The 23,915-nt window shown below is 42.1% G+C and overlaps 1 protein-coding gene across 2 annotated transcripts in view; it reads left to right on the top strand.

The window, feature by feature from the left end:
* The window catches only part of EIF2B3 (eukaryotic translation initiation factor 2B subunit gamma), a 128,835-nt gene that overhangs the window by 68,538 nt on the left and 36,382 nt on the right, over positions 1-23,915 (top strand). For both annotated transcript variants that reach the window (XM_059374557.1, XM_059374556.1), the window contains exon 6: positions 12,736-12,825. In XM_059374557.1, coding sequence (XP_059230540.1) covers positions 12,736-12,825 — 90 coding nt within the window. The remainder of the gene's footprint in view (positions 1-12,735; positions 12,826-23,915) is intronic.

Below are 23,915 nucleotides of genomic sequence, written 5' to 3'. Positions count from 1 at the left end.
TGGGTAGAGTGGAAGATGATGAAATGGTAATAGCACATTGAACAATGCTTTTGAGAAATTTGACTGTGATGGGGCGCCTGGGTGGCCCGGTGGGTTGAAGCCTCTGCCTTCAGCCCAGGTCATGGTCTCAAGGTCCTGGGATCAAGCCCCACATCGGGCTCTCTGCTCAGCGGGCAGCCTGCTTCCTCCTCTGTCTCTCTGCCTTCCTCTCTGACTACTTGTGATCTCTGTCTGTCAAATAAATAAATTTCAAAACAAAAATTTGGCTGTGAAAGATAAGAGAGAGAAAGGACTGAAGGGAGGAGAAGGGAGGTTTGGAAAAAGGATATTTTAATTTTGGAAAAACTGAGATGCTTTAAAGTTATACAAGCAATTTTTCACGTAAGGCAGCCTTTAAGGGTCCATCCAGTCTGTCTCTGTAGCTGCTCTGTGAGAGCTAGGTTAAGAGAAGGAGATCCTCAGCTGCTACCCTGTCAGAGACCTACCCTGTCAGCTAGTGGAACTAGCTGTCTTACTCAGTAGTCCATCCCATTTTTGCCTATCTTCCCATTCCCTGTTAGGCACCTAAGCTCACCAGCTCCCCTGGACCTATTGGGTATATTCTGAAGTACACCCAAACTCATCAGGACTTTTTCCTGAAGTCTCCCAACATTCTTTTGAGTCAGTAGACTCATCAGAATGTATACTCTTTTAGGACATTCAATAAGTATTATTTCATGACTGCCTTTTAAGGCACTGTTCTGGACATTATGCTCATATGATCTAGTCTCACATCCTCCTCCCTGAAAGAGGTGATAGTTACACACCATATAGAAACATTAGTATTGTCAGAGATTTTTCTGATGAAATTTTGTATTTAGAAAGAAAAAAAAAAAACCTCTCTAGATTAGGAGAATCAGGAAAAGTTTTAAGAAGAAAATGACATTTGAGGCTGGAGCTTTAAGGATTTATATATTTTAGGAGTAATAGGTATACATAGGTAAAGGCAGTCACTCCAGAAGGAACTACGTGAGCAAAGGCGCAGAGAAAGGAAAGCAAAATAACTAGGTCACTTAGTGTCTCTGAAGCATAGAATATGATGTGAAAGCATTTAAAGAGGCAAAGGGAAGTCTTTAAAAGTTTACAAAGAGTAGTGATTACTAGATTATTAATTTTTTTTAAGATTTTACTTACTTACTTAACAGAAAAAACAAGCAGGGGTAGTGGCAGGCTGAGGGAGAAGCAGACTCCCACCAAGCAGAGAACCCGCTTTGGGGCTCGATCCCAGGACCCTGGGATCATGACCCAATCCAAAGGTAGATGCCCAACTGACTGAACCACCCAGGCGCCCCTGCCTATCTGTCACTCCAGAGAAATTTTTTTACTTAACTATTGAACCTCAAAGGGTGGGGAAGTGCCTGAGCAGGCTGGCTTGTAATTACTTTTAAATTTGTTATAACTCTAGTCATGCAAAAGCTGGAACCAAGCTTTGAGAAATGAACCCCCGAGTGATCCTTAACTGGTCTCTTGCCTCTGGCCATGTACATAACCAGCTTGAGATTGGATCTGAAGCCAGTAGGAATTCCGCTTTGTGTCCTGGGAGAACTGAGGACTGCAAGACAGACCTGTCAAAAGGTCATATTAGCCAGGTCAGGGGGACTGAGTGGAGTGCAAATTAGTATGTCAGCTTTCACCCAGTTTCCATAGAGGGTTTAAATCTTTGTTTATTAAATTCTTCAGACGTAATGGATCAGGCAGCTTAGAAGAATAACTGGAGAGACAACTCTCTTTCCTGGGCTTGTCTTTAAGTAGGAGCCCTTTGTCAGCGGGGCTATGCAGTTTGCTGTCTAGAGCACATCTTGGGAAGGGTCACACTCCAGACCTCACCAGGTTCCAGCATTCTGGGCTGGGACGATAGGGAGGGTGGGTGGCCTTGTGATCCTGTCTAGGAAGGCTTTGATGACTCATATGTTAACATTAGACATTGGTCTATGTGATAGTTATTTTTATAAGTGGTAAGTTAAAATCTCTTGATTTTAAGTGAGGGAGACTATTCTGGTTAACCTGGGTAGGAGTCATCCAATCAGTTGAAAAACCTTTAACCCTAATCAGTGTGCCTGTTTGGCTCATTCGGTAGAGCATGTGACTACTCCTGATCTCAGAGTCATGAGTTTGAGCCCCATGTTGGGAGTTGAGACTACTTAATAAATAAAAAATAAGTTAAAATGAGATGCCTGGGTGGCTCAGTTGATTAAGTATCTGCCTTCAGCTCAGGTCATGACCCCAAGGTCCTGGGATCAAGTCCCACATGGGGCTCCTTGCTCATCAGAGCGCCCGCTTCTCCTTCAGCCTGCAGCTCCCCCCTGCTTGTGCTCACACATGCTCTCTCCCCCGTCTCTCTCTCATACACAAATGAATAAATAAAATATTTTTCAAAAATAACTAACTAAATAAATAAACCTAACCAAATTAGAGAACTAATTGTAGGTAATACAGAATCAATTCACAAACCCATCCTTAATATTCTGTTCTTCCAGGACCACTTCTTTTTGATATTTATTTTTTTAACTAGGGTCCGTGCCTAGTGTGGGGCTCAAACTCTCAACCCTGAGATCAAGAATCGCCTGCTCTACCACCTGAGCCAGCCAGGCACCCCTCTCCAGGACCAGTTCTGATAGCAATTTTTATATCAGTCAGAGAATCAGAACTCCCATGAGAGATCTAGAATGAGGATTTATTATTTAATTGTGGAAACTGGTAGAGCAGTGTATGCATGCTATTGCTTCTGTGTCTAGTGTTCAGAGTTAAGATTGCTGTGAGTCAGCCAGACGCAGTCAGAAAGGAGAGCTGGTTGTGCGCAAGAGCAAGAGCAAACAGGGACCCACAAGGACAGACTGGAACGCGCATCTATTTCTCACCACCTTCAGTCTTCTTGCTGTGGGTGACCTGCGGGGAAAACTGGCTTCCTTCACCACACAACTACACAGTCCTTGGCTCAGGACTCAAGAGAAGCTGAAGGAAGATATCTGATAGGTTCTGGAGGATCTGTAAGTCTGGATATTGTTCCGTACCTACTAGGTGTCTAGCATATCCGTGATGTCACAAACAAGTTGCCACAGTATGTGGCACCATCCGTTGACCTTTAGAACATTACAAATGTGCCTGTAGCTTTCCTTCTGCCTTTGAAAGGTCACATAAAATATCTCTGTGGCATTCACTACTGAGAATCATTCAGAGAAGAGAATTTTACATAATCTGATTCCAGCCCAGCTTAGGTAATACAGACAAAGCCAATATGCTGCGTGTATGTATTTCCATAAAACCATAACTTTCCATAGTTTTCTATCACCTAAGAAATAAAACCAGGACGTCTGGGTGGCTCAGTTGGTTAAGCGATTGCTTTCGGCTCAGGTCATGGTCCCAGAGTCCCAGGATCAAGTCCTGCATCAGGCTCCCTGCTCAGCAAGGAGTCTGCTTCTCCCTCTGACCTCCTCCCACCTCATGCTCTCTCTGTCTGTCAAATAAATAAATAAAATCTTTTTTAAGAAAAAGAAAGAAAATCCAAATCCTTTTTCTTTTTTAAACATGGGGCTTGAACTCACAATTCAGTTCAGGACCTGAACTGAAATCAAGAGTCAGATGCTTACCCGACTGAGCTTCCCAGGTACCCCAATCCACATGCTTTCATATGACACAAAAGTATCATAGAAGGCTTTCAGGATCAGACCTCTGGCTGTCTCTCCAGCCTGAACCTTTATCATTGGTCCTGGAATTTTTTTTCATACCTCTTTGCGTTTGTTGTCACTAGCCCTTCAATTAAAATATCTTCTTCCTACTTTGCCTGCCCAATAAGTTTCTCCTCATCTTTCAGAGCCAATCTCCAGCTTTCTCCATTTCTGTGAAACCTTATCATGTTCCATTGTCTTGGCTCATTGCATCCTCTGCTATACCAGCTCCCTACGTTATTACAGAGACCACATTATACTAGGAAATGTTTTTTAACATATAGTCTTCCCGGGGCGCCTGGGTGGCTCAGTGGGTTAAGCCACTGCCTTCGGCTCAGGTCATGATCTCAGGGTCCTGGGATCGAGTCCTGCATCGGGCTCTCTGCTCAGCGGGGAGCCTGCTTCCCTCTCTCTCTCTCTGCCTGCCTCTCCATCTACTTGTGATTTCTCTCTGTCAAATAAAAAAAATTTTTAAAAACAAACAAACAAAAAAAACATATAGTCTTCCCTACTAGATTGTGATCTCCTAAGGGCGACATCTGTTTGTTTCAACTCTGTCCCTGTTTACCAAGCACAGTACTTGGCCCATGATATTAACAACAATAGTTGTCAATTAACGAGTGCCTAATGTCTGACAAGGACTATGCAATGTACTTTGAGTAATTTCTAGTCATTCTAATAATTCTGTAGTGGGTAGGTAATAATGATCGATCTCCATGTTTGTTGAATAAAATTCGTGAATATATTATCTAAGATTAAAAATTGCAGTTGTTCTCCAACGTTCTCTTGTGGCAGTGAAACTTTGTCTTTAAGTGAAATCCTGTGTAGAACCCTAAGACATAAAATGTAGAACATGGGGTTATTCTGACTCAGGTTTCCATAGTTTCCTGACACACCTCTACAAAACTTTCGAACAATGAAGTCCAATGCTTTGTTTCCTAACAAGGAGATTGGCATGAAGAAGGATTGTGCCCTTTTTAGTGGCAAAAAGAAAGTTGGAACCCTTTCAGCCCAGCGCTCCACCAAACTACCTTTTAACTTTGATTAAGTTCACTATTAAGTCAGTGGTATGATTACAGAATATAAATTGTCCGTAGTCTCAAGATACTGCATATGCTAGACACATAGGAGATGATTCTGTGTTATATACCTCTGCCTTTATCTGTACATGTAACCTGAAACCTGCTTCCTTTATTTATTTATTTTTAAGTAAGTTCTGTGCCCAATGGGGGCCTTGAGCTGAAAACTGCAAAATCAGTATTCACATGCTCTACCGACTGAGCCAGCCAGACATCTGAGACTCCTTCCTTTAGAATAAAGATCAAAATCCTTAATGTGGCTCACACCTCCATAGCCGCTTCTTGTGCCTCTCCCCATCCTGTTTTGTGTGCTTTATTAGTACAGAGCACCTTTAGTTCCTCACACTCACCAGTCTGCCTCAAGTCTTGGTACCTACTGTTTTCTCTGCCAGAGTTCCCATCTCAGTTTCTCCACCCCTTTCACCTGGCTAACTCCTGTTCGTCCTTCACATACATCTGAGCTTAAAGGTAAGTTTACATCATTTCCCAGCCTGGGCAAGGTCCCTTATTACACACTTCTGTCGCATTCTGTGCTTGCCATTCATTTGTTGTACACTTAGCCTAATTACACTGTACACTTCATGCAGCTTTCATGTCCAATTTATTCAGTGCTGTATCCCAAATGTTTCGCACACGGTAGGTATTCAGTGAATGTAGGCTAGAGACTGTCACCTAGAGGAGTGAATGGATTGCTTTTAACATAGACAAAAATAATTTCCTTTTGTTTTTCTATCCGTACAATGAGGAGCAGTCCTTAGAACTCCAAAGAACTCTTCCAGCTCTGGAAGTCCCTGTCTGCTGCTACTTTGAGTCTAGGGCTTTAACATCAACACAACTGCTTTTCCTAGTTGGGGCCTGAGCCCCAACGGTGTCATAGCCACTCTGCTGCAGGCAGACCTTTGGTTTGGAACTCCCTGTGCATACATGATGACCACTTACAGTGCCACCAAGATCAGGCATTTGGGGTGGTCTGGCAAGTGAGTGCCTTCCTATAAAATAGCTACCAGGTACCCATCCAACAGGTGCTTGCCCCAAAATCTGTCTTATTAGAATTATAGGTAGAATTATAGATAGCTACTTCTGAGCAACCTTGGTCTCTGGTTTCTTTTAAACTGTAATGATTAGGGACGCCTGGGTGGCTCAGTTGGTTAAGCAGCTGCCTTCAGCTCAGGTCATGATCCCAGCGTCCTGGGATCGAGTCCCACATCGGGCTCCTTGCTCCGCAGGGAGCCTGCTTTTCCCTCTGACTCTGCCTTCCACTCTGTCTGCCTGTGCTCACTCTCGCTCGCTCTCTCTCTGACAAATAAATAAATAAAATCCTTAAAAAAAAAAAATTAAAAATAAACTGTAATGATTAGGGACGCCTGGGTGGCTCAGTTTAGGTTAAGTGGCTGCCTTCGGCTCAGGTCATGATCCCAGCGTCCTGGGATCGAGTCCCACATCGGGCTCCTTACTCGGCGGGTAGCCTGCTTCTCCCTCTGCCTCTGGCTGCCTATTGGCCTACTTGTGATCTTTCTCTCTCTTTCTCTCTCTCTCTGACAAATAAATAAATAAAATCTTTAAAAAAAAATTTTTTTTTAAATAAACTGTAATGATGAGGCACATAGCTGCTGTGGAGTGGGCACCAGGTCTGCTCCCACTGTCTCCCTTCCTTGCTTTCTTCCTGCCCTTCCCACTCCTTCCCCTTCCCACCCTGAAGAACTGCCCAGAGCTCCCCAGAGGACCAGGTGGTGAATACTTACTCTGCCAGGAAACAGAAGAATACTCATCGAGTGGAAAGTATGCCTCCCAAGTTCAAGCATCACCTAAATGATGATGATGTCACTGGTTCTGTGCAAAGTGAAAAGAGAAATCTTTTGGAAGATGATTCAGATGAAGAAGAGGACTTTTTTCTCAGGGGATCATCTGGACCAAGATTTGCACCTAGAAATGATGAAATTAAGCATTTTCAGAATCAAGCAAATAAAATTATTGATAGCATGCAAGAAAATATTACAAAGTTAAAAGAATCCCGTTAGGATTTTCCTTTAGGATTTAAATCCCGTTAGGATTTAATTCTTCTCTCCATCCTTCTGCTAGTGATTATCATCCTTATAGTCATGAAATACCATACTTGATTTGGTGACAGAGATTTTCATTATACAAAATCTGGGATAATAAGAAAAGACTGCTGCAGGAGCACCTGGTAGTTCAGTCGGTTAAGCCTCTGCCTTTGAAGCCAAAGGATCATGACCTGAGCCAAAGGCAGAGGCTTAACCGACTGAGCCACCTAGGCTTCCCAAAAAGGAACTTTTAAAAATAATTATGTTTAAAGCAAAGATAACCAGTCTAGGGGCAAATGGGTGGCCCAGTCGGTTAAGCTTCTGACTTGATTTTGGCTCAGGTTGTGATTTCAGGATCATGCGATCTGGCCCCATATCAGGCTTGTGCTTGCCATGGAGCCAGCTTAAGATTTTCTCTCTTCCTCACCTGACCCTCACCCCCCACCCCTGCTGCTGATGAATGTTAAGTGAGCTTGTGCTCTAAAATCAGTCAATCAATCAATCTTTTTAAAACAAGATGTACAGGGTGGCTTAGTCAAGTCAAGTGTCTTCATACTGCTCAGGTCATGATCCTGGGGTCCTGGGATTGAGTCCTTGTTGGGTAGGAGAGTCTGCTTCTCCTTCTGCCTGCTCTGCCTGCGGCTCTCCCTGCTTGTGCTCTCTCTCTCTCTCTGACAAATAAATAAAATATTTTTATAAATAAATACATATGTACAAATGGCTAATAAGCACATGAAACAGTTCTCAATGCCATTAATCACTAGAGAAATGCAGATTTAAACTGTAGTGAAAGGCGCCTGGGTGGCTCAGTGGGTTAAAGCCTCTGCCTTCGGCTCAGGTCATGATCCCAGGGTCCTGGGATGGAGCCCCCACATCAGGCTCTCTGCTCTGCAGGGAGCCTGCTTCCTCTCCTCTCTCTCTCTCTCTGCCTACTTGTGATTTCTACTTGTGATTTCTGTCTCCCAAATAAATAAGTAAAAAATCTTTTAAAAAAATAATAAACTGGGGGCGCCTGGGTGGCTCAGTGGGTTAAGCCGCTGCCTTCTGCTCAGGTCATGATCTCAGGGTCCTGGGATCGAGTCCCGCATCGGGCTCTCTGCTCAGCAGGGAGCCTGCTTCCTCCTCTCTCTCTGCCTCTCTGCCTACTTGTGATCTCTCTCTGTCAAATAAATAAATAAAATCTTTAAAAAAAAAACATAATAATAATAAACTGTAGTGAAATACCACTTCACACCCACTAGAATGGCTATAATCAAAAAGAGAAAAGGCGGATCTGTAGAAACAAAAGGCAGATCGGTGATTGTCTGAAACTGAGGGTGAGAAAGGGGAATTGATTGGTTGTATTGTCGTGTTAAGATTTTATTTGAATGATAGCAATGTTCTGTAACTGGATTGTGGTGGTAGTTGTATCGCTGTACAGATTTTCTAAAAACAATTCAATTGTACACCTAAAACGTGAATTTTTTTTTTTTAAAGATTTTATTTATTTATTTATTCGACAGAGAGAAATCACAAGTAGGCAGAGAGGCAGGCAGAGAGAGAGAGAGAGGAGGAAGCAGGCTCCCTGCTGAGCAGAGAGCCCGATGCGGGACTCGATCCCAGGACCCCGAGATCATGACCTGAGCCGAAGGCAGCGGCTTAACCACTGAGCCACCCAGGCGCCCCGTGAATTTTTTTTTTTTTTTAAGATTTTATTTATTTGTCAGAGAGAGAGGAGCGAGAGTGAGCACAGGCATACAGAGTGGCAGGCAGAGGCAGAGGGAAAAGCAGGCTCCCTGCCAAGCAAGGAGCCCGATGTGGGACTCAATCCCAGGACGCTGGGATCATGACCTGAGCTGAAGGCAGCTGCTTAACCAACTGAGCCACCCAGGCGTCCCAAAACACGTGAATTTTATGGTATATAAATTACACTTCAGTAAACAAACTGATGGTTACCAGAGGGGAGCTGGGGGGCGGGGGATGGGTGAAATGGGTGGTGGGGATTAAAGAGCACACTTGTGAGGAGCACTGAGTAATGGATAGAATTGTTGAATCACTGTATTGTACACCTGAAAATGATATAACACTGTATGTTAACTATACTGGAATTAAAATTAAAAACTTCAAAAAATTGTGCTTCTGGGGGGCACGTGGGGGGTTGAGTTGGTTAAGTGTCAACTCTTCTTTCTTTCTTTTTTTTTTTTTTTTTTAATATTTTGTCACAGAGAAAGAGAGCACAAGCAGGGGAAGTGGCAGGCAGAGGGAGAAACAGGCTCCCCACTGAGCAAGGAGCCCCATGCTGAGCCACCCAGGCGTCCCAGGTGTCAATTCTTGATTTTGGCTCAAGTCATGGTTTCAGGGTCCTGAGATCTAGCCCCTGTGTCTGACTCCACACTCAGCGGGGAATCTGCTTTAGATTCACTCTCTCCCTCTGCCTCTCCCCTCACTTGCATGCTCTCTCTCTCTCTAAATAAATAAGTAAATCGAAAAATAAAAAATAAAGTAAATTTTTGGGATGCCTGGGTGGCTCAGTGGGTTAAAGCCTCGGCCTTCGGCTCAGGTAATGATCTCAGGGTCCTGGGATCGAGCCCCACATCGGGCTCTCTGCTCAGTGGGGAGCCTGCTTCCTCCTCTCTCTCTCTCTGCCTGCCTCTCTGCTTACTTGTGATTTCTCTCTGTCAAATAAAATCTTTAAAACTAAATAAATAAAATAAAATTTAATTTTAAAAACTCAGTCCTTATTTCTGTTGTCATTCAAGACTATAAAATAAAGTAAGGAAACCACCTTCTTGACAATTTAAATGCCATTAGTCTCCAGTCCCAAGGTTTACATTCACTATAAATTTAATCTGAAAGAAAAGAAAAAAATCTCTGAATCTGCCATCTCTGTTCCTTCATTATATTCCACATTTGTAGTTAAATCTCTAGTATGAATATACAAGCTAAATTTTTGGAATGTTTCTTTGAAATGGGAGAATTTTTTGTTGTTGTTTTACCTCCTTTAAGGGATGAGAGTAAAAAGCTAAAAAACATTTGTAAATTATAAGGTGCTGTATGAATGTTACTACCATATATGCTAGAGATTGATAACAGTTTAGAAGATGATTATTCAAACTTTTGTTTAAAAGATTTTATTTATTGGGGCACCTGTGTGGCTCAGTGGGTTAAAGCCTCTGCCTTCCGGTCATGGTCCCAGGGTCCTGGGATCGAGCCCCGCATGGGGCTCTCTGCTCAGCAGGGAGCCTGCTTCCTCCTCTCTCTATGCCTGCCTCTCTGCCTACTTGTGATCTCTGTCTGTGATTTCTGACTCCCTGAGGAGCAAGGAGCCCCAGTGCAGGACTTAATCCCAAGACCCTGGGATCATGACCGGAGCCGAAGGCAGCCGCTTAACTGACTGAGCCACCCAGACGTCCGTAATCAAACTTTTTTTCTTTTTTTAAAATTTTTTCTTTTTTAAAATTTCGTTTGTTTGAGAGGGAGAGAGGTCAGAGCAGGGAGAGGGGTAAAGGGCGTGCAGACTCCCCGCTGAGCAGGCCCCAGCCTGAGGCCAAGATCGTTACCTCAGCCAGGAGGCACACGCTTAACCAACTGAGCCACCCTATTTATTAAAACTCTGAAGTTACTCCTTTCCTATGTGTATAATAAAAGTTGATCTCAGCTATAAAAATAAGATAAAATATCTACCTTGTGACATAGTTATGAGGATTAAATAATATAGGTAGAGTGTGTTGAATGATTCAAGGACTTCATAAACCAAGGGACAGACAGGAGAGTTTAACTTTCTAAATTGGCTAGATAAGGGGCACCTGGGTGGCTCAGTGGGTTAAGCCTCTGCTTTTGACTCGGTCATGATCTTAGGATGATCTAAGGGTCCTAAAATCGAGCTCCACATCGGGCTTTCTGCTCAGCAGGGAGCCTGCTTCCCTTCCTCTCTCTCTGCCTGCCTCTCTGCCTACTTGTGATCTCTGTCTGTTAAATAAATAAACAAAATCTTTAGAACAAATAAAAATAAAAAATAAATTGGCTAGATCAAGTGGGAAAGGATTATCAGGTGTGGACTTCATTTTTTTTTTTTAATTTTATTTATTTATTTGAGAGAGAGAAAGAGCTTGCACAGAGGAGGGGGCAAGAGAGAGAAGCAGACTTCTCACTGAGCAAGGAGCCCAGTGGAGGGCTCAATCCCAGGACTCTGGGATCATGACAGGGAGCCCAAAATAGACAATTTAACCAACTGAGCCACCCAGGCACCCCTAGGATGTGGACTTCAGGTGAAACCCTGGCAACACAAAGTAACCACATTCACATTTGTAAAATTCTGTTTCCTCAAGAACTTCTTGGTACTCAAGAACCTAAAAATGGGGCGGGGGGAGGTGCTCTCCTGGGTGGCTCGGTCATTAAGCATCTGCCTTTGGCTGGTCCAGTTCTGTGTCCCAGGGTCCTGGGATTGAGCCTCACATCGGGGTAGGCCTGCTTCTCCCTGTCCCATTTCTCCTGTTTGTGTTCCCTCTCTCGCTGTATCTCTCTCTGTCAAATAAATAAATAAAATCTTTTTAAAAAAAGATCTAGGAGGGTGCCTGGGTGGCTCAGTGGGTTAAAGCCTCGGCCTTCGGCTCAGGTCATGATCTCAGGGTCCTGGGATCGAGTACCACATCGGGCTCTCTGCTCGGCACGGAGCCTGCTTCCCTCTCTTTCTGCCTGCCTCTCTGCCTACTTGTGATCTCTGTCTGTCAAATAAATAAATAAAATCTTAAAAAAAAAAAAAAAAGATCTAGGAGCTCCTGGGTGCCTCAATGGGTTAAAGCCTCTGCCTTCAGCTCAGGTCACGATCCCAGTGTGTTGGGATCGATCCCTGCATGGGGCTCTCTTGCTCGGCAGGGAGCCTGCTTCCTCCTCTCTCTTTCTCTTTCTGCCTGCCTCTCTGCCTACTTGTGATCTCTGTCAAATAAATAAATAAAATCTTGAAATAAAATAGATAGCAACTAAGCAGGAGGCCTTAATTTGGCCAGATTCATTCATGTGTTTGTTTATTCAATAGCTATTTATTAAATACATTCTCTGTGTCAGGTATAATGCTAAGTGCTAAGGCTATAAAGATAGCCTTAGATAGCTAAGGCTATCTTTATAGCTATCTAATGCTATCTCCCTCAGAGAACTCCCAATCTAGCGGGGAGAACCAAGAAGTAGGCTGTTACTTACTGGATGATAACTTATCTGATAGAGGTGGGCACCAAGCACTGTGGGGGTGTAAACTTGGATTGTCAGGGAAGGTTTCCTGGAGGAGCTATATCTGGGACAAATCCTGATGAATATGTAAGAGTAGGGAGTTAAGTGTTCACAGAATTTTACCTCATCTTCTGTGAAAATGGAGTGATACATGCCAAATCCTGGAGGAAAGCATGACTGAAGTATATGGCCTGCAGGAAGTAGGGCAGTTAGAGTAAAAGCAGGAAAATGTTAGTTGTAAGAATTGTGAGGATTAAGTAGCCTACTCTTGATTTGGGCTCAGGTTATAATCTTAGGGTCCTCGGATCAAGTCCTGTGTTACGCTCTGTACTCAGAATCTGCTTCAGGATTCTCCTGTTCCACCCTTCCCCCCAGCTTGGGCTCTCACACCCACTTTTTCTCTAAAATAAATCTTTAAAAAAAAAAAAAGGAATTGTGAGTAGAAGTTTGTGATGGAAGAAGATGACTTCTCAGTGATTTGATGGTTCACCTAAAGGCCTGATAAAGTATGAGGTAGGGTTTCTATAAAAAAACCTTTTCTGTGGTAGAATCAGTACCGGTATCCACCATCTTGGTCTCCCCAGAGGAGGAGATCAGTGGGGGATCATGGCTTTGACTCTTATAAACCTTTTAATGCCTACTACCTAAAAATAGGATAGAACCCATGTTACTTGATTGTGAGCCCCTTCTCTCTGATTGTTTTTGCAGGCACCCTAGAATACATTTCCACACAGGCCTTGTGGACGCCCATCTCTACTGCTTGAAAAAATACGTTGTGGACTTCCTAATGGAAAACAAGTAAGAAAGAGGGGGTGGATTCAAACTCACAGTTTTAACTACTTTGGTTCTTATTTAATAGTTCTAAACCTTAATCATGTTCTTATTTAATAGTTCTAAACCTTGATCATGTTAGATAGCTGGTTTATATTAAATAATAGCCGGTCCTCACCTTCGTTTAAAAATGAAATCGTGTTACCAACATACTGTTGCTTTGTCTGTATCACAGAGTCCCCTGCTTGTATTTTTGGGGCTTGAGTAATAACCCAACAAAATATTTTTGTAAAACTAATAGTAACTATGATGCCTCTTTCATAGGCTCTTCCAGGCTCTTCTTCCTTCCACAGGGTTGAGCTCCCTAATAACTCTAGTGCTGTTTTGTCTCCAAGCAGGCATCCTCCCCTTAGCAATTATCTTATATGTGGGCCCTCTTAGCAAAGGTTCAGAGACTTACCCAAGAGGAGGGAAAAAAAGTTTCCTTCCAATTTTGGCAAAGGCCACCTCACCAAATGGACTTTAATGAATGCAGAGAAACAAAATTTGGTACTTTCTCTGATTTTGCTTTGAGAACAGAATTGTGGGCCTTAAATACTTTACAGAGATTGTGTCTGACAGATCACAGGACTTGGGTTTCCAGAGGAAAAAACCTCCTCTGAGACTGATCTCAAGGATTTTTTTATAGTAAACACAACAAGAGTCCTCAGAAGAACAGGTAGGAAAAGATTCAGTAACTATATGGTTAAGAAGAGGAGCAGCCAGTCTCCCTCGATGACTGCTGGATAAGTTTCTACCTTGAATAGCACTGGTAGACTGAAAAGCAAGTGGGCTGGTGTCACAGCAGTAAGTTCCTCAGATCAGCTGAGGAAGATAGTCTGAGAACCGGAGTTTAAATGCTAGCATGGCCTCAGCTGATAGACTTAGATATATACAGGAATATTACGATAGGGGAAGGGGAAGTGTTCCTCTGTGCCCCAGTCTATTTCTTACAGCATCCTAACCCTCAACTCCTGACTACACCTGCTAACATCCCCGCCCACCGAAGACCCGTGTAGAACCAATGGCAAAAGAAGTTATTTGGACTCCTGGAAAACTTTTCTAGCGATTGTTATTTCTCTATTTCCCCACCCTAGGACACCCTTTTGCCTTGATCCCCTCTGACTTATAATTCTGTTTTATTGTTTGATCAATAAATATTTATTAAGCATCTGTGATGAGGCAGGCATTGTTCTAGATGGGCTGCGGGCTCAATGGTAAATAAGCAGACATGGGCCCTGCCCTCAGGAAATTTGCAGCCTAAGCTCCAGGGTAAATTACTGGACTTTGCTTTTTTTTTTTTTTTTTTTATTTTTTTTATTTATCAGAGGGGGGGGGGGAGAGCAAGCACAGGCAGACAGAATGGCAGGCAGAGGCAGAGGGAGAAGCAGGCCTCCCTGCTGAGCAAGGAGCCTGATGTGGGACTCGATCCCAGGACGCCGGGATCATGACCTGAGCCAAAGGCAGCTGCTCAACCAACTGAGCCACCCAGGCGTCCCGGGACTTTGCTTTTTAAATAGCAAGGAAACTTGCACCAAGATTAGACATTAATTCCGGGACCTGTTTTCGAGTCACTAGTCTGGGCTATCTGTATTCCAAAAATGAAGTTCACTCTTGGCCTTTAAGGGCATGTTTTTTCTCAAGTGAAAACAAAGCCCTGTGAAGTAGGCCCTGTGGTGTGTTGGGAGAGAATGCAGTGGTGGTAGAAAAAGTAGAGAAAGTCATGAAGTCCCCTGTATCCACCACACAGCTTTGACAAGTATCAGTTCATGGCCAGTCTTGTTTTGTATGTGCTACCACCCATCTCTTCACTGTCATGCCAGATTATTTTAAAGCAGGTCATTATGATGTAATTTCATATGTAATTATTTCAATTGTTATTATCTATAAATATCTGTGTATGTATCTGTAGAATATAAAGTCTTTTTATCTTTTAATCAAATACCTCAATGCCATTATCACACCTTAAAAAGAAACAACTAACAGTGCTCCTTAATACTACCTAATGGGATTTTAGCTTTTGATGCTGGGATATGTAGACAATTTTGCACCAGAGCTAGCTTCATCCTCGCTGCTGTAGCTCCTTTGTAACTCATCTGGCCACCAGGTAGCTGTTCCCACACCTGGCAAGTGTAGTGCAGTGCTCTGTGCCTTAAGGACAAGCCTTAATTTGGTGAGTCTGTGGCTCATAGCCAGAAGCTCTTTCGAATGGGACTTTCCCAGAGCCTGCTGCAACAGAGAATGGTACAGAGCCTCTGCTCAGACAACCTCCCCATCTCAGGATCTGTTAAAGAGACCCTTATCTCTTCATTACCCCCATCTACCCTACACCTGTCAGAATCATTGGGATTAAAGGCATTGTATTGAAAAGTGATAAAGTTCAATGTATTAGGAAAAAAACAGGACAAATGAGAATAGTACTCAAGATATTCTTTATTCCTTCCTAGCTGGAATAGTGGAGGTCTTGTCTCAAAGTTGTGGGACATGGGATTGAATAGTTTGGTGGGAGCAGCATGTAGAATGCTTTGAAAGCTTAACAGGGAGATACAGATCTTCAAACAGAATAGTCCTTTTTGGAATGAGCAGTGGTACTACCTGGCAGGAGAACATAGACCATGCTGGATGAGAAGGAGACTCCTTCAAGGTAACTAGGAAGCTTATAATTATCTGGTTATAAAATGATGACTCCTTTAGGGATGGAAGGGAAGAGTAAACGTGGCAGGCACTACTTCAAGAAAGGACACTTTAGCAATCCCCCACTGTCTTTAACTTGTAGACGACAACGTATTTGCCCTGTGGTTTTTTGGGGCAGGGGATCATTTTTATTTTTCAGATGTTTACATGTTAATGTCTTCTACCCAAATTCTTTTGAGATTAGATACCTACCTGGATTGCTGCTAACTCACTTAATATATGCTTGGTGAATGGTGTGAGAAGAGATGTGATGATAGTTCAGACAACCAAAGAAATGTGATAAATATATCAGTAATACCAGTAGTGGAGGAGAGATGAGGTTTTCTGTAGTTGACCAAGTAGAAAAGCTATAGGGAAAGCTATGGAGAAAAGAAAACCTGCATTGCCTTTGACAAGAGAAGTTTAGTAACTGAGCTGTGTGACCTTGGATGGGTGTCTGATTTTCTAAACCTCACTTTTCTCATCTGAAAATTGGGAATAATAGTACCTGACCCATATGGTTGTTGTTGAAAATACTTGTAAAGAGCTGAGAGCAGGGGCACCTCCGTGGGTCAGTTGGTTAAGCGTCCAGCTCTTGATCTCAGCTTAGGTCTTGATCTCGGGGTCATAAGTTCAAGTCCCATGTTGGGCTCTACCCTGGGTGTGGAGGCTACTTAAAAAAATAAAATTGAGGGGCACTTGGGTGACTCAGTCGTTAATCGTCTGCCTTCAGCTCAGGTCATGATCCCAGGGTCCTGGGATCGAGTCCCATATGGGGCTCCCTGCTCAGCGGGTAGCCTGCTTCTTCCTCTGCCACTCCCCCTGCTTGTGTTCCCTCTCTTGGTGTGTCTGTCTCTGTCAAATAAATAAATAAAATCTCTTTTTAAAAAATTAATTAAATTAAAAAATAAAATTGAAATTAGAAAAAGAGCTGAGAGCAGTAGTTGGTGCACACTAAGAACTCAAATTAACTTTTAATTGATCACCCACGGTGTTTCAGGCACTGCCTTGCTAGGTAGTAAAGATAAAAACATGAAGTTTCTGCTTCAGGTTCCTCACAGTTTAGGGTGAGGGGGGATAGGTTAAACAAATTATTACAATAAAATGTGGTAAGTAGTATTAGAGTATAGTAGAGTAGTATAATGGTATAAGCATAAGGGAACTGGGGTGGTTGATATCTTCCTTTGGGGTAACAGTTATAGTAGTATACATTTGACAAAACTCATCAAACTGTACATTTAAAATTAATGTATTTTATTAAATATACATTTCAAAAAATAGTTTTTACATTTTTACATTTTTAAAAAACGAGTTGGACTTACCATAAATTTTTAAAAACTCAAAGCAACAAACATCAATAAGTACCCAAGTATATTCTTTGAGTACTTATTCGATTGACATAACCCTAAACAATCTCTCCATCCTATAGGATGTGAACATGTTTTTCTTTCTCAAGCCATTAGCACCACACTGAAAATTTATTCTCATAGCCATTTTCATTGTTTTTGTTAAAAAGGAAAATGGTATCACAGAATACTGTATGCCAAATACCTAGCTTTAAAGTCAGTACCTTTGGGATGCCTGGGTGGCACAGTAGGTTAAAGCCTCTGCCTTCCCCTCGAATCATGGTCCCAGGGTCCTGGGATCCTGGGAGAGCCCCGTGTCGGGCTCTCTGCTCTACGGGGAACCTGCTTCCCTTCCTCTCTCTCTGCCTGCCTCTCTGCTTACTTGTGATCTCTGCCTGTCAAATAAATTAATAAAATCTTTAAAAAATAATAATAAAATCAGTACCTTTTAATCTAAAATAATTTCCTGTTTACTATTTCACATTGTATCTATTTACTTTGTGGGGTTGGGGGGAGCCTGAAAACAAAGCACAGAGTTAACTTAGCAATCACCATATCCTCCCAATTAGAGCTCTGCTTCAAGAGCTGAAAGAAGAGGCAAGAAAACCCAAGCCCTTAATACTGTGTTCTGTAGACTTGAGTTCCAGGCCCTATAAAAGTAGGTTTCCTCTTCTACCTCTTTCCTAACTAATATTTCAAAGGACTGACTTGAAGTAAAAGATATTTAGAGGATTTGTTCTTGTGATTTGCTTACAGAGACAGAAAAGCCAGAATGAAAAGTAGCCAAATGTTTTCCTTTGCCATGGACATAATTTTTAGTCCTTCCCTGCAAGCTTGAAGCCACAGGGAAGACTTGATCAGAGACCAAGGCAAAATGCTAAAATATCAGATTTCAGCAGAACTAATAATCATATGTTTTTTCAAATGTTGGATTTTTAATGGTAGTAATATTAATAATAGAAAAACATATTTAGAGTTTATTACAGTTCCAGATAAGGAAAGCTCTACTTTCAGTGTCCAAAAATCAGAAGAATAAAGTATTGGCAGCTGTCTGGCCTAGAGGGATGACAGTCATTTACACATTTACTAATTCACTCATTCAAATAAATATTTATTTAGCACTTCCTACATGTCTATCTATCTGTATAAACAATAAGCAAAAAATTATAAATCCTATGGAAAGTGCTACGGTTGCAATAAACAGGGTACTAATTACTATGGCGTAGTGGAAAGAGTCATGGTCTTTGGGATAGATACGAAGTATGTCTCAGCTCTGCCAATTATAAAGCTGTAGTAACCTTAAGAAAGATACTTAGGTATGCCTGGATGGCTCAGTCGGTTAAGCGACTGCCTTCGGCTCAGGTCATGATCCCAGCGTCTTGGTATTGAGACCCATATCAGTCTCCTTGCTCGGTGGGGAGCCTGCTTCCCCTCTGCCTCTGCCTGCCACTCTGCCTGCCTGTATGCTCGCTCGCTCACTCTCTCTCTCTGACAAGTAAATAAATAAAATATTTCTCAAAAAAGAAAGGAAATTACTCTTTCTAAGCTCATATTACCTCTCTTATAAAATAAGGACAGTAATACCTACCATGAGGATTGCTGTAAGAATTTGAGATGATGTCTATTAATTTCCTAACATTACACTCAAAAATGATATGGATTTAGGGGCGCCTGGGTGGCTCAGTGGGTTAAGCCGCTGCCTTCGGCTCAGGTCATATCTCAGGGTCCTGGATCGAGTCCCGCATCAGGCTCTCTGCTCAGCAGGGAGCCTGCTTCTTCCTTCTCTCTCTCTCTGCCTGCCTCTCAGTGTACTTGTAATTTCTCTCTGTCAAATAAATAAATAAAATCTTTTAAAAAAATGATATGGATTTGAAAATAGTATATAATTCTCTTTGCTGTGAGAGTTCAGAAGCTAGAAGTGTTATGAAAGACTTCTAAGGCGAAATGATATTTGAGAGCAGTGAACCCATCCTTATAACTACTACTCTAGTCAAGAAACAACATTACCAGATTTCCAGGAGCTCTCCTGATGCTACCTACCAGACAGTAACTATCCCCCACAACACACAGAAGTAACCACTATCCTAAACATTCAATTTAAGGAGGTAAGATCAGATTTGTACTTTAGGAAAACCACAATATGGAGGGTTAGATAGAAGAAATAAGACACATGATCAGATTATACTTTAGAGAGAGTATTCTGTCTACAATATGAAGGACAGATTTCAAGAGGTAAGACTGGAGGGAGGAAGACCAATTCAAAGCAGTTGAAGCAATCCAAACAAATGATGACAGCGGCTTAGACTAAGCTGTGGCAATAGAGATAGAAAGAAATTGACAGTTTTTGAAAAGAGATTTAGGGCATAAAAGTCAGCAGTGTTTGGTGAACGGTTATGTGAAGCGTGCAGGAAGAAGGAAGAGTCAGGTGGTTACTAGATTTCTTGCTTGTGTGACTAAATGAATCTTCATATCACTAAGCAAGATAACAAATGTTGGTGAGGAGAGATTTGGGGAAATGATGCATTCGGTTTTAGACATTGAAATTACGGTATCTGGGTCATCCAAATGGCAGGGTCCATCCAACAGTTGGAATTGTGAGACTAAAGTAAAGGAGAAGAGGTCTTGGCTATGGGTCCACATTTGGGAATAAGCAGCAAAGTGATGATCAGTCTCAGGGAGATAAATAGCATGAGAAAAATGGTAGACAAAAAGAAAAATACTGGGCGCCTGGGTGGCTCAGTGGGTTAAGCCTCTGCCTTCGGCTCGGGTCATGGTCTCAGAGTCCTGCATCGGGCTCTCTACTCAGCAGGGGGCCTGCTTCCCCCTCCCTCTCTGCTTGTCTCTCTGCCTACTCATGATCTCTCTCTCTCTGTCAAAAAAATAAATAAAATCTTTAAAAAAAAAGAAAAAAGAAAAATACTAAGAAACACCCACTATTTTAGGGGAAGGAATTATCAGAAATAGGAGCAGATCAAGAGAGTGATGCCACAGAAGGTAAGGGAAGAAGAAATAAGGAATGGCTTATGACTATGGATTTGGAAAATTCAAAAAATATCAAAACAAAATATTACCCATAATTCTACTGTGTGATAACTAAGAGCATTTTAGTGTATTTCTTCCCATTATTTTATTTTTATATATACATATACATACTTGAAATCATTCTATAAAAATAATTTGTTTTTTTCTTTATTCAGTATTATTACATGAGCATTTCATTTTCTTTATTCAGTACTATTTCATGAGCATTTTCCTGTGTCATTAAAATGTTCTTTACAATCAGAGTTTTGCCTGTATGATATTCTGTTACATAGATGTATTGTTATTCTTCTTCCATTGTTGAATATTTGGTTGTTCCCTATTTTTATAAATAACCTTAAGAGGAATGACTTTTTTCCCCAAAGGTTTTTTTTAAGATTTATTTCTTTATTTATTTTAGAGAGAGAGAGAACAAGGAAGAGGGAGACTAGGGAGAGGGAGAAAGACTCCCACACCCAGCGCAGAGCCCAACATGGGGCTCAGTCTCACGACCCTGAGATCATAACCTGAGCCAAAACCAAGAGTGGGGCACTCAACCAACCGTGCCACCCAGGTGCCCCTCAAAGATCCTTTTTATAATCTGAAATTTTCATTCATGTATTCAGCAAATATTTATTGAGCATAATGTGTTTTCCTTGGATAGCTTTATAGAAATAGAATTACAGAGTCAAATAATATGAATATCTTGAACACTTTTTCTATGTATTGCTAGTTTCTTTTCAGAAAAGATTTTACTAGTTTATACTCTAACTCCCATAGTTTGAGAGTAACTGTCTCAAAACATCCTTATCGGTAATGAGAATTATTTTAAATCTGTTCATTTGAGGGGCACCTGGGTGACTTAGTCATTTGAGTATCTGACTCTTGGTTTCAGCTCAAGGTAGTGATCTTGTTGTGATCTCAGGGTCCTGGAATTGAGCACCAGGTTGGGCTCCTGGGCTCAGTGCAGAGTCTGCTCTTCCCTCCCCCAACATAGACTCACCCCACAGCCTTCACTCACTCTTTCAAATAAATACATAAAGTCTTTAAAAAAAAATTTTTTTTTTTTTTAAGATTTTACTTATTTGGGGACACCTGAGTGGCTCAGTCAGTTAAGTGGCTGCCAGGGTTCTGGGATCAAGTCCTGAATCAGGCTCCCTGCTCAGCAGGGAGTTTGCTTCTCCCTGTCCCTCTGCCTGCTGCTCTGCCTACTTGTGCTCTCTATCTCTCTGTCTGTCTATTTATTCATTTTTAAATAAATAAAATCTTTAAAAAAAAAAAAGTTTATTTGTGGTTCCGTTGGCTAAGCATCTGCCTTGGGTTCAGGTCATGAACCAGGAGGATGCCCGATGGAAGGGGTGGTGGGGCTGATCCCAGGACCCTGAGAACATGACTTGAGCAGTTGCTTAACTGACTGAACCACCCAGGCACCCCTAAAAAAAATTGTTTTTAATCTGCTAGTTTGATTGGGGGAGAAATCGCATCTTGTTTTAATTTTTACTTCTTTTTTTTTTTTTTTAAAGATTTTATTTATTTATTTGACAGACAGAGATCAGAAGTAGGCAGAGAGGCAGGCAGAGACAGAGAGAGGAGGAAGCAGGCTCCACGCTCAGCAGAGAGCCCGATGTAAGGCTCGATCCCAGGACCCTGGGATCATGACCTGAGCAGAAGGCAGAGGCTTTAACCCACTGAGCCATCCAGGCGCCCAATTTTTACTTATTTAAAAGTATTTTTTAACATGTATCTATTTAGGGTATTAATCTTTTATCCTATTGATAGCAATTATTTTGTCTTTAATTTGGTGGAGTTGTTCATAACTAATAACCAAAATCTGTTGTTCTCTTTTGTGATTTCTTATTTCATGGAAGCTTATAATTCATGAGATGTGGCAGGTGTATCTAGAAGGATGTGTATATCCTTCATGAGACATGGCAGGTGTATCTAGAAGGAAAGGGGAAAAGTGTGATTGCCCAGGCCCAGGGCAGTAGATCCAGCTGCTTATCTTGGGCCCCAAGGTCAGGACGTTCACAAAGGTTCACAGTGGCCTATCCCACTTCTTGGGATAGCATTGAGCTGCCTCTACTTTGAGTAGGAAGCAGGAAGAGTAATTTTGTCCTCTGTAATGCTGCTGAGCTAACTGCATTATGTGAATGGACCTGACGCTGAGTGCCAGCAGAGAGGCAGGTGGGCCTGGCAGGACTGTTTCAAGTCCTCTCTTTAAACTACCGTCTGATCTTCAAGAGCTCTGCCCTAAGGGGCTGTGTGCCAAGGCTTGTTTATTTGCTTCTGCAGTGACAGTTCTCTTTGCCCCATAATGTGAATATCATGGCTCTGAAATCCCCCAGCTGCCCATGCTTTGTCATTTTTTCAAAGGGAATTGACTTGTTTTCCACCAGAGGGGGCCAAGGAACATTTGCTACCCAATTGGTTTTGTGCCTTAAAAGGGGAGAAAAAGAGCTAAGAGTAAGCGTTGTTTCATTCTTTGTATTCATATGGAAATTTTTAATCTCCATCAAAGGATTAGGAGAAAAATCACATTGAAATTCAGTACAAGAGCTTCCAGTTTACACAGAATTTTTCAAAGATGTCTGACTTGATCCTTTAAAAATGACAAAAACCATGAACTGTGTAGCTCCAGGGTTCATAATTTTGCTTACCCTCCTCGGCCTCTGCCTCTGTCTTGCTTTCCTGTGGCACTCCATCTGTGTGGTCCCTTGTCAGCCTAAAGAGCTTCTCTGAATGGGAGTAGGGGTGGGGGTGTGAAGTAGGTTGTGGCAGTCGGGTTTATAGGGCGGCTTGTACTTTAACCACCACCACCACCACCACCCCGTGTCTCGGGCCATATTATCTCATCTTTAAGAGTCTTGTAACTCATCTCCCTGTCTTCATTCTCCTTATATCAGGCCTGTTTCCACCGCTAACAGAATTAATTATCTTACAAATAAATAAAACTGGTGAGTACATTTTCCTGCTTAAAAATCCCCACTAGCGTCTCAGTCCTGACTAGAGACTGCTGCAGAAGGCTTCTATGACTTGGCTTCCTTGCCTACCTGATCAGAATCATCTCCTTCTCCCCTCTTCCTTAAATCCTGGATCAGGCTTCTGTCCACTGGATTATGAATTCTTTGAAGTTGGAAAGTAGATTTCCAAGGCCTAGCACAGTAATTGGCATATTAACTGTTGCTTGTTAAATCCTAAATTAATTAATTAATGATTTAAAATTCTGACAAGGTCACAGCGTGAAAGAGAAAACTAAAAATCTTGCGCTTGTCTCTGTGCTTATATTTCAAAAGCGTACTCACTGTATTAAGGATTGAGTCCCTTCTTCCCTGTTACAGGGATTAGAAAGGAAGAAAAAAAAGTCTTGTTTTCATAGTTGGTATGATTGTCGGAATGTACAGATAAATTATTAGAATTAGCAAAGTTGTTTAGTGAGATATTGGCCACGAGATTAAAATACAGAGTAAATTAAATTTCTGCAAACCAACAAGAAGGAAATAATTGTTTAAAAGGCACTGTTTAGGGCGCCTGGATTGCTCATTGTGTTATGCCTCTGCCTTCAGCTCCGAGTCATGACCTCAGGGTCCTAGAATCGAGCCCCATGCAGGGGCTCTCTGCTCAGCAGGGAGCCCGCTTCCCTCTCTCTCTCTGCCTGCCTACTTGTGATGGATCGATCTCTCTCTCTCTCTCTCTGTCAAATAAATAAAATATTTAAAACAAACAAAAAAAGTTTTGTTTTTTTTTTTTAAGATTTTATTTATTTATTTGACAGAGAGAGAGATCACGAGTAGGCAGAGAGGCAGGCAGAGAGAGAGGAGGAAGCAGGCTTCCCGCTGAGCAGAGAGCCCGATGCGGGGCTCGATCCCAGGACCCTGGGATCATGACCTGAGCCAAAGGCAGAGGCTTAACCCACTGAGCCACCCAGGCGCCCCAAAACAAACATAAAAAGATTTTAAAAGGCATTGTTTAAGGGGTGCCTGAGTGGCTCTGTCAGGTAAGTGTCTGCCTTCAGCTCAGGTCATAATCCCAGGGTCCTGGGAT

Source organism: Mustela nigripes, chromosome 14 (assembly GCF_022355385.1).
Source record: "Mustela nigripes isolate SB6536 chromosome 14, MUSNIG.SB6536, whole genome shotgun sequence".
NCBI classification, from domain to species: domain Eukaryota; kingdom Metazoa; phylum Chordata; class Mammalia; order Carnivora; family Mustelidae; genus Mustela; species Mustela nigripes.
Note: the sequence above shows the minus strand (reverse complement) of the source record. Positions and strands in the feature narration are given on the sequence as shown.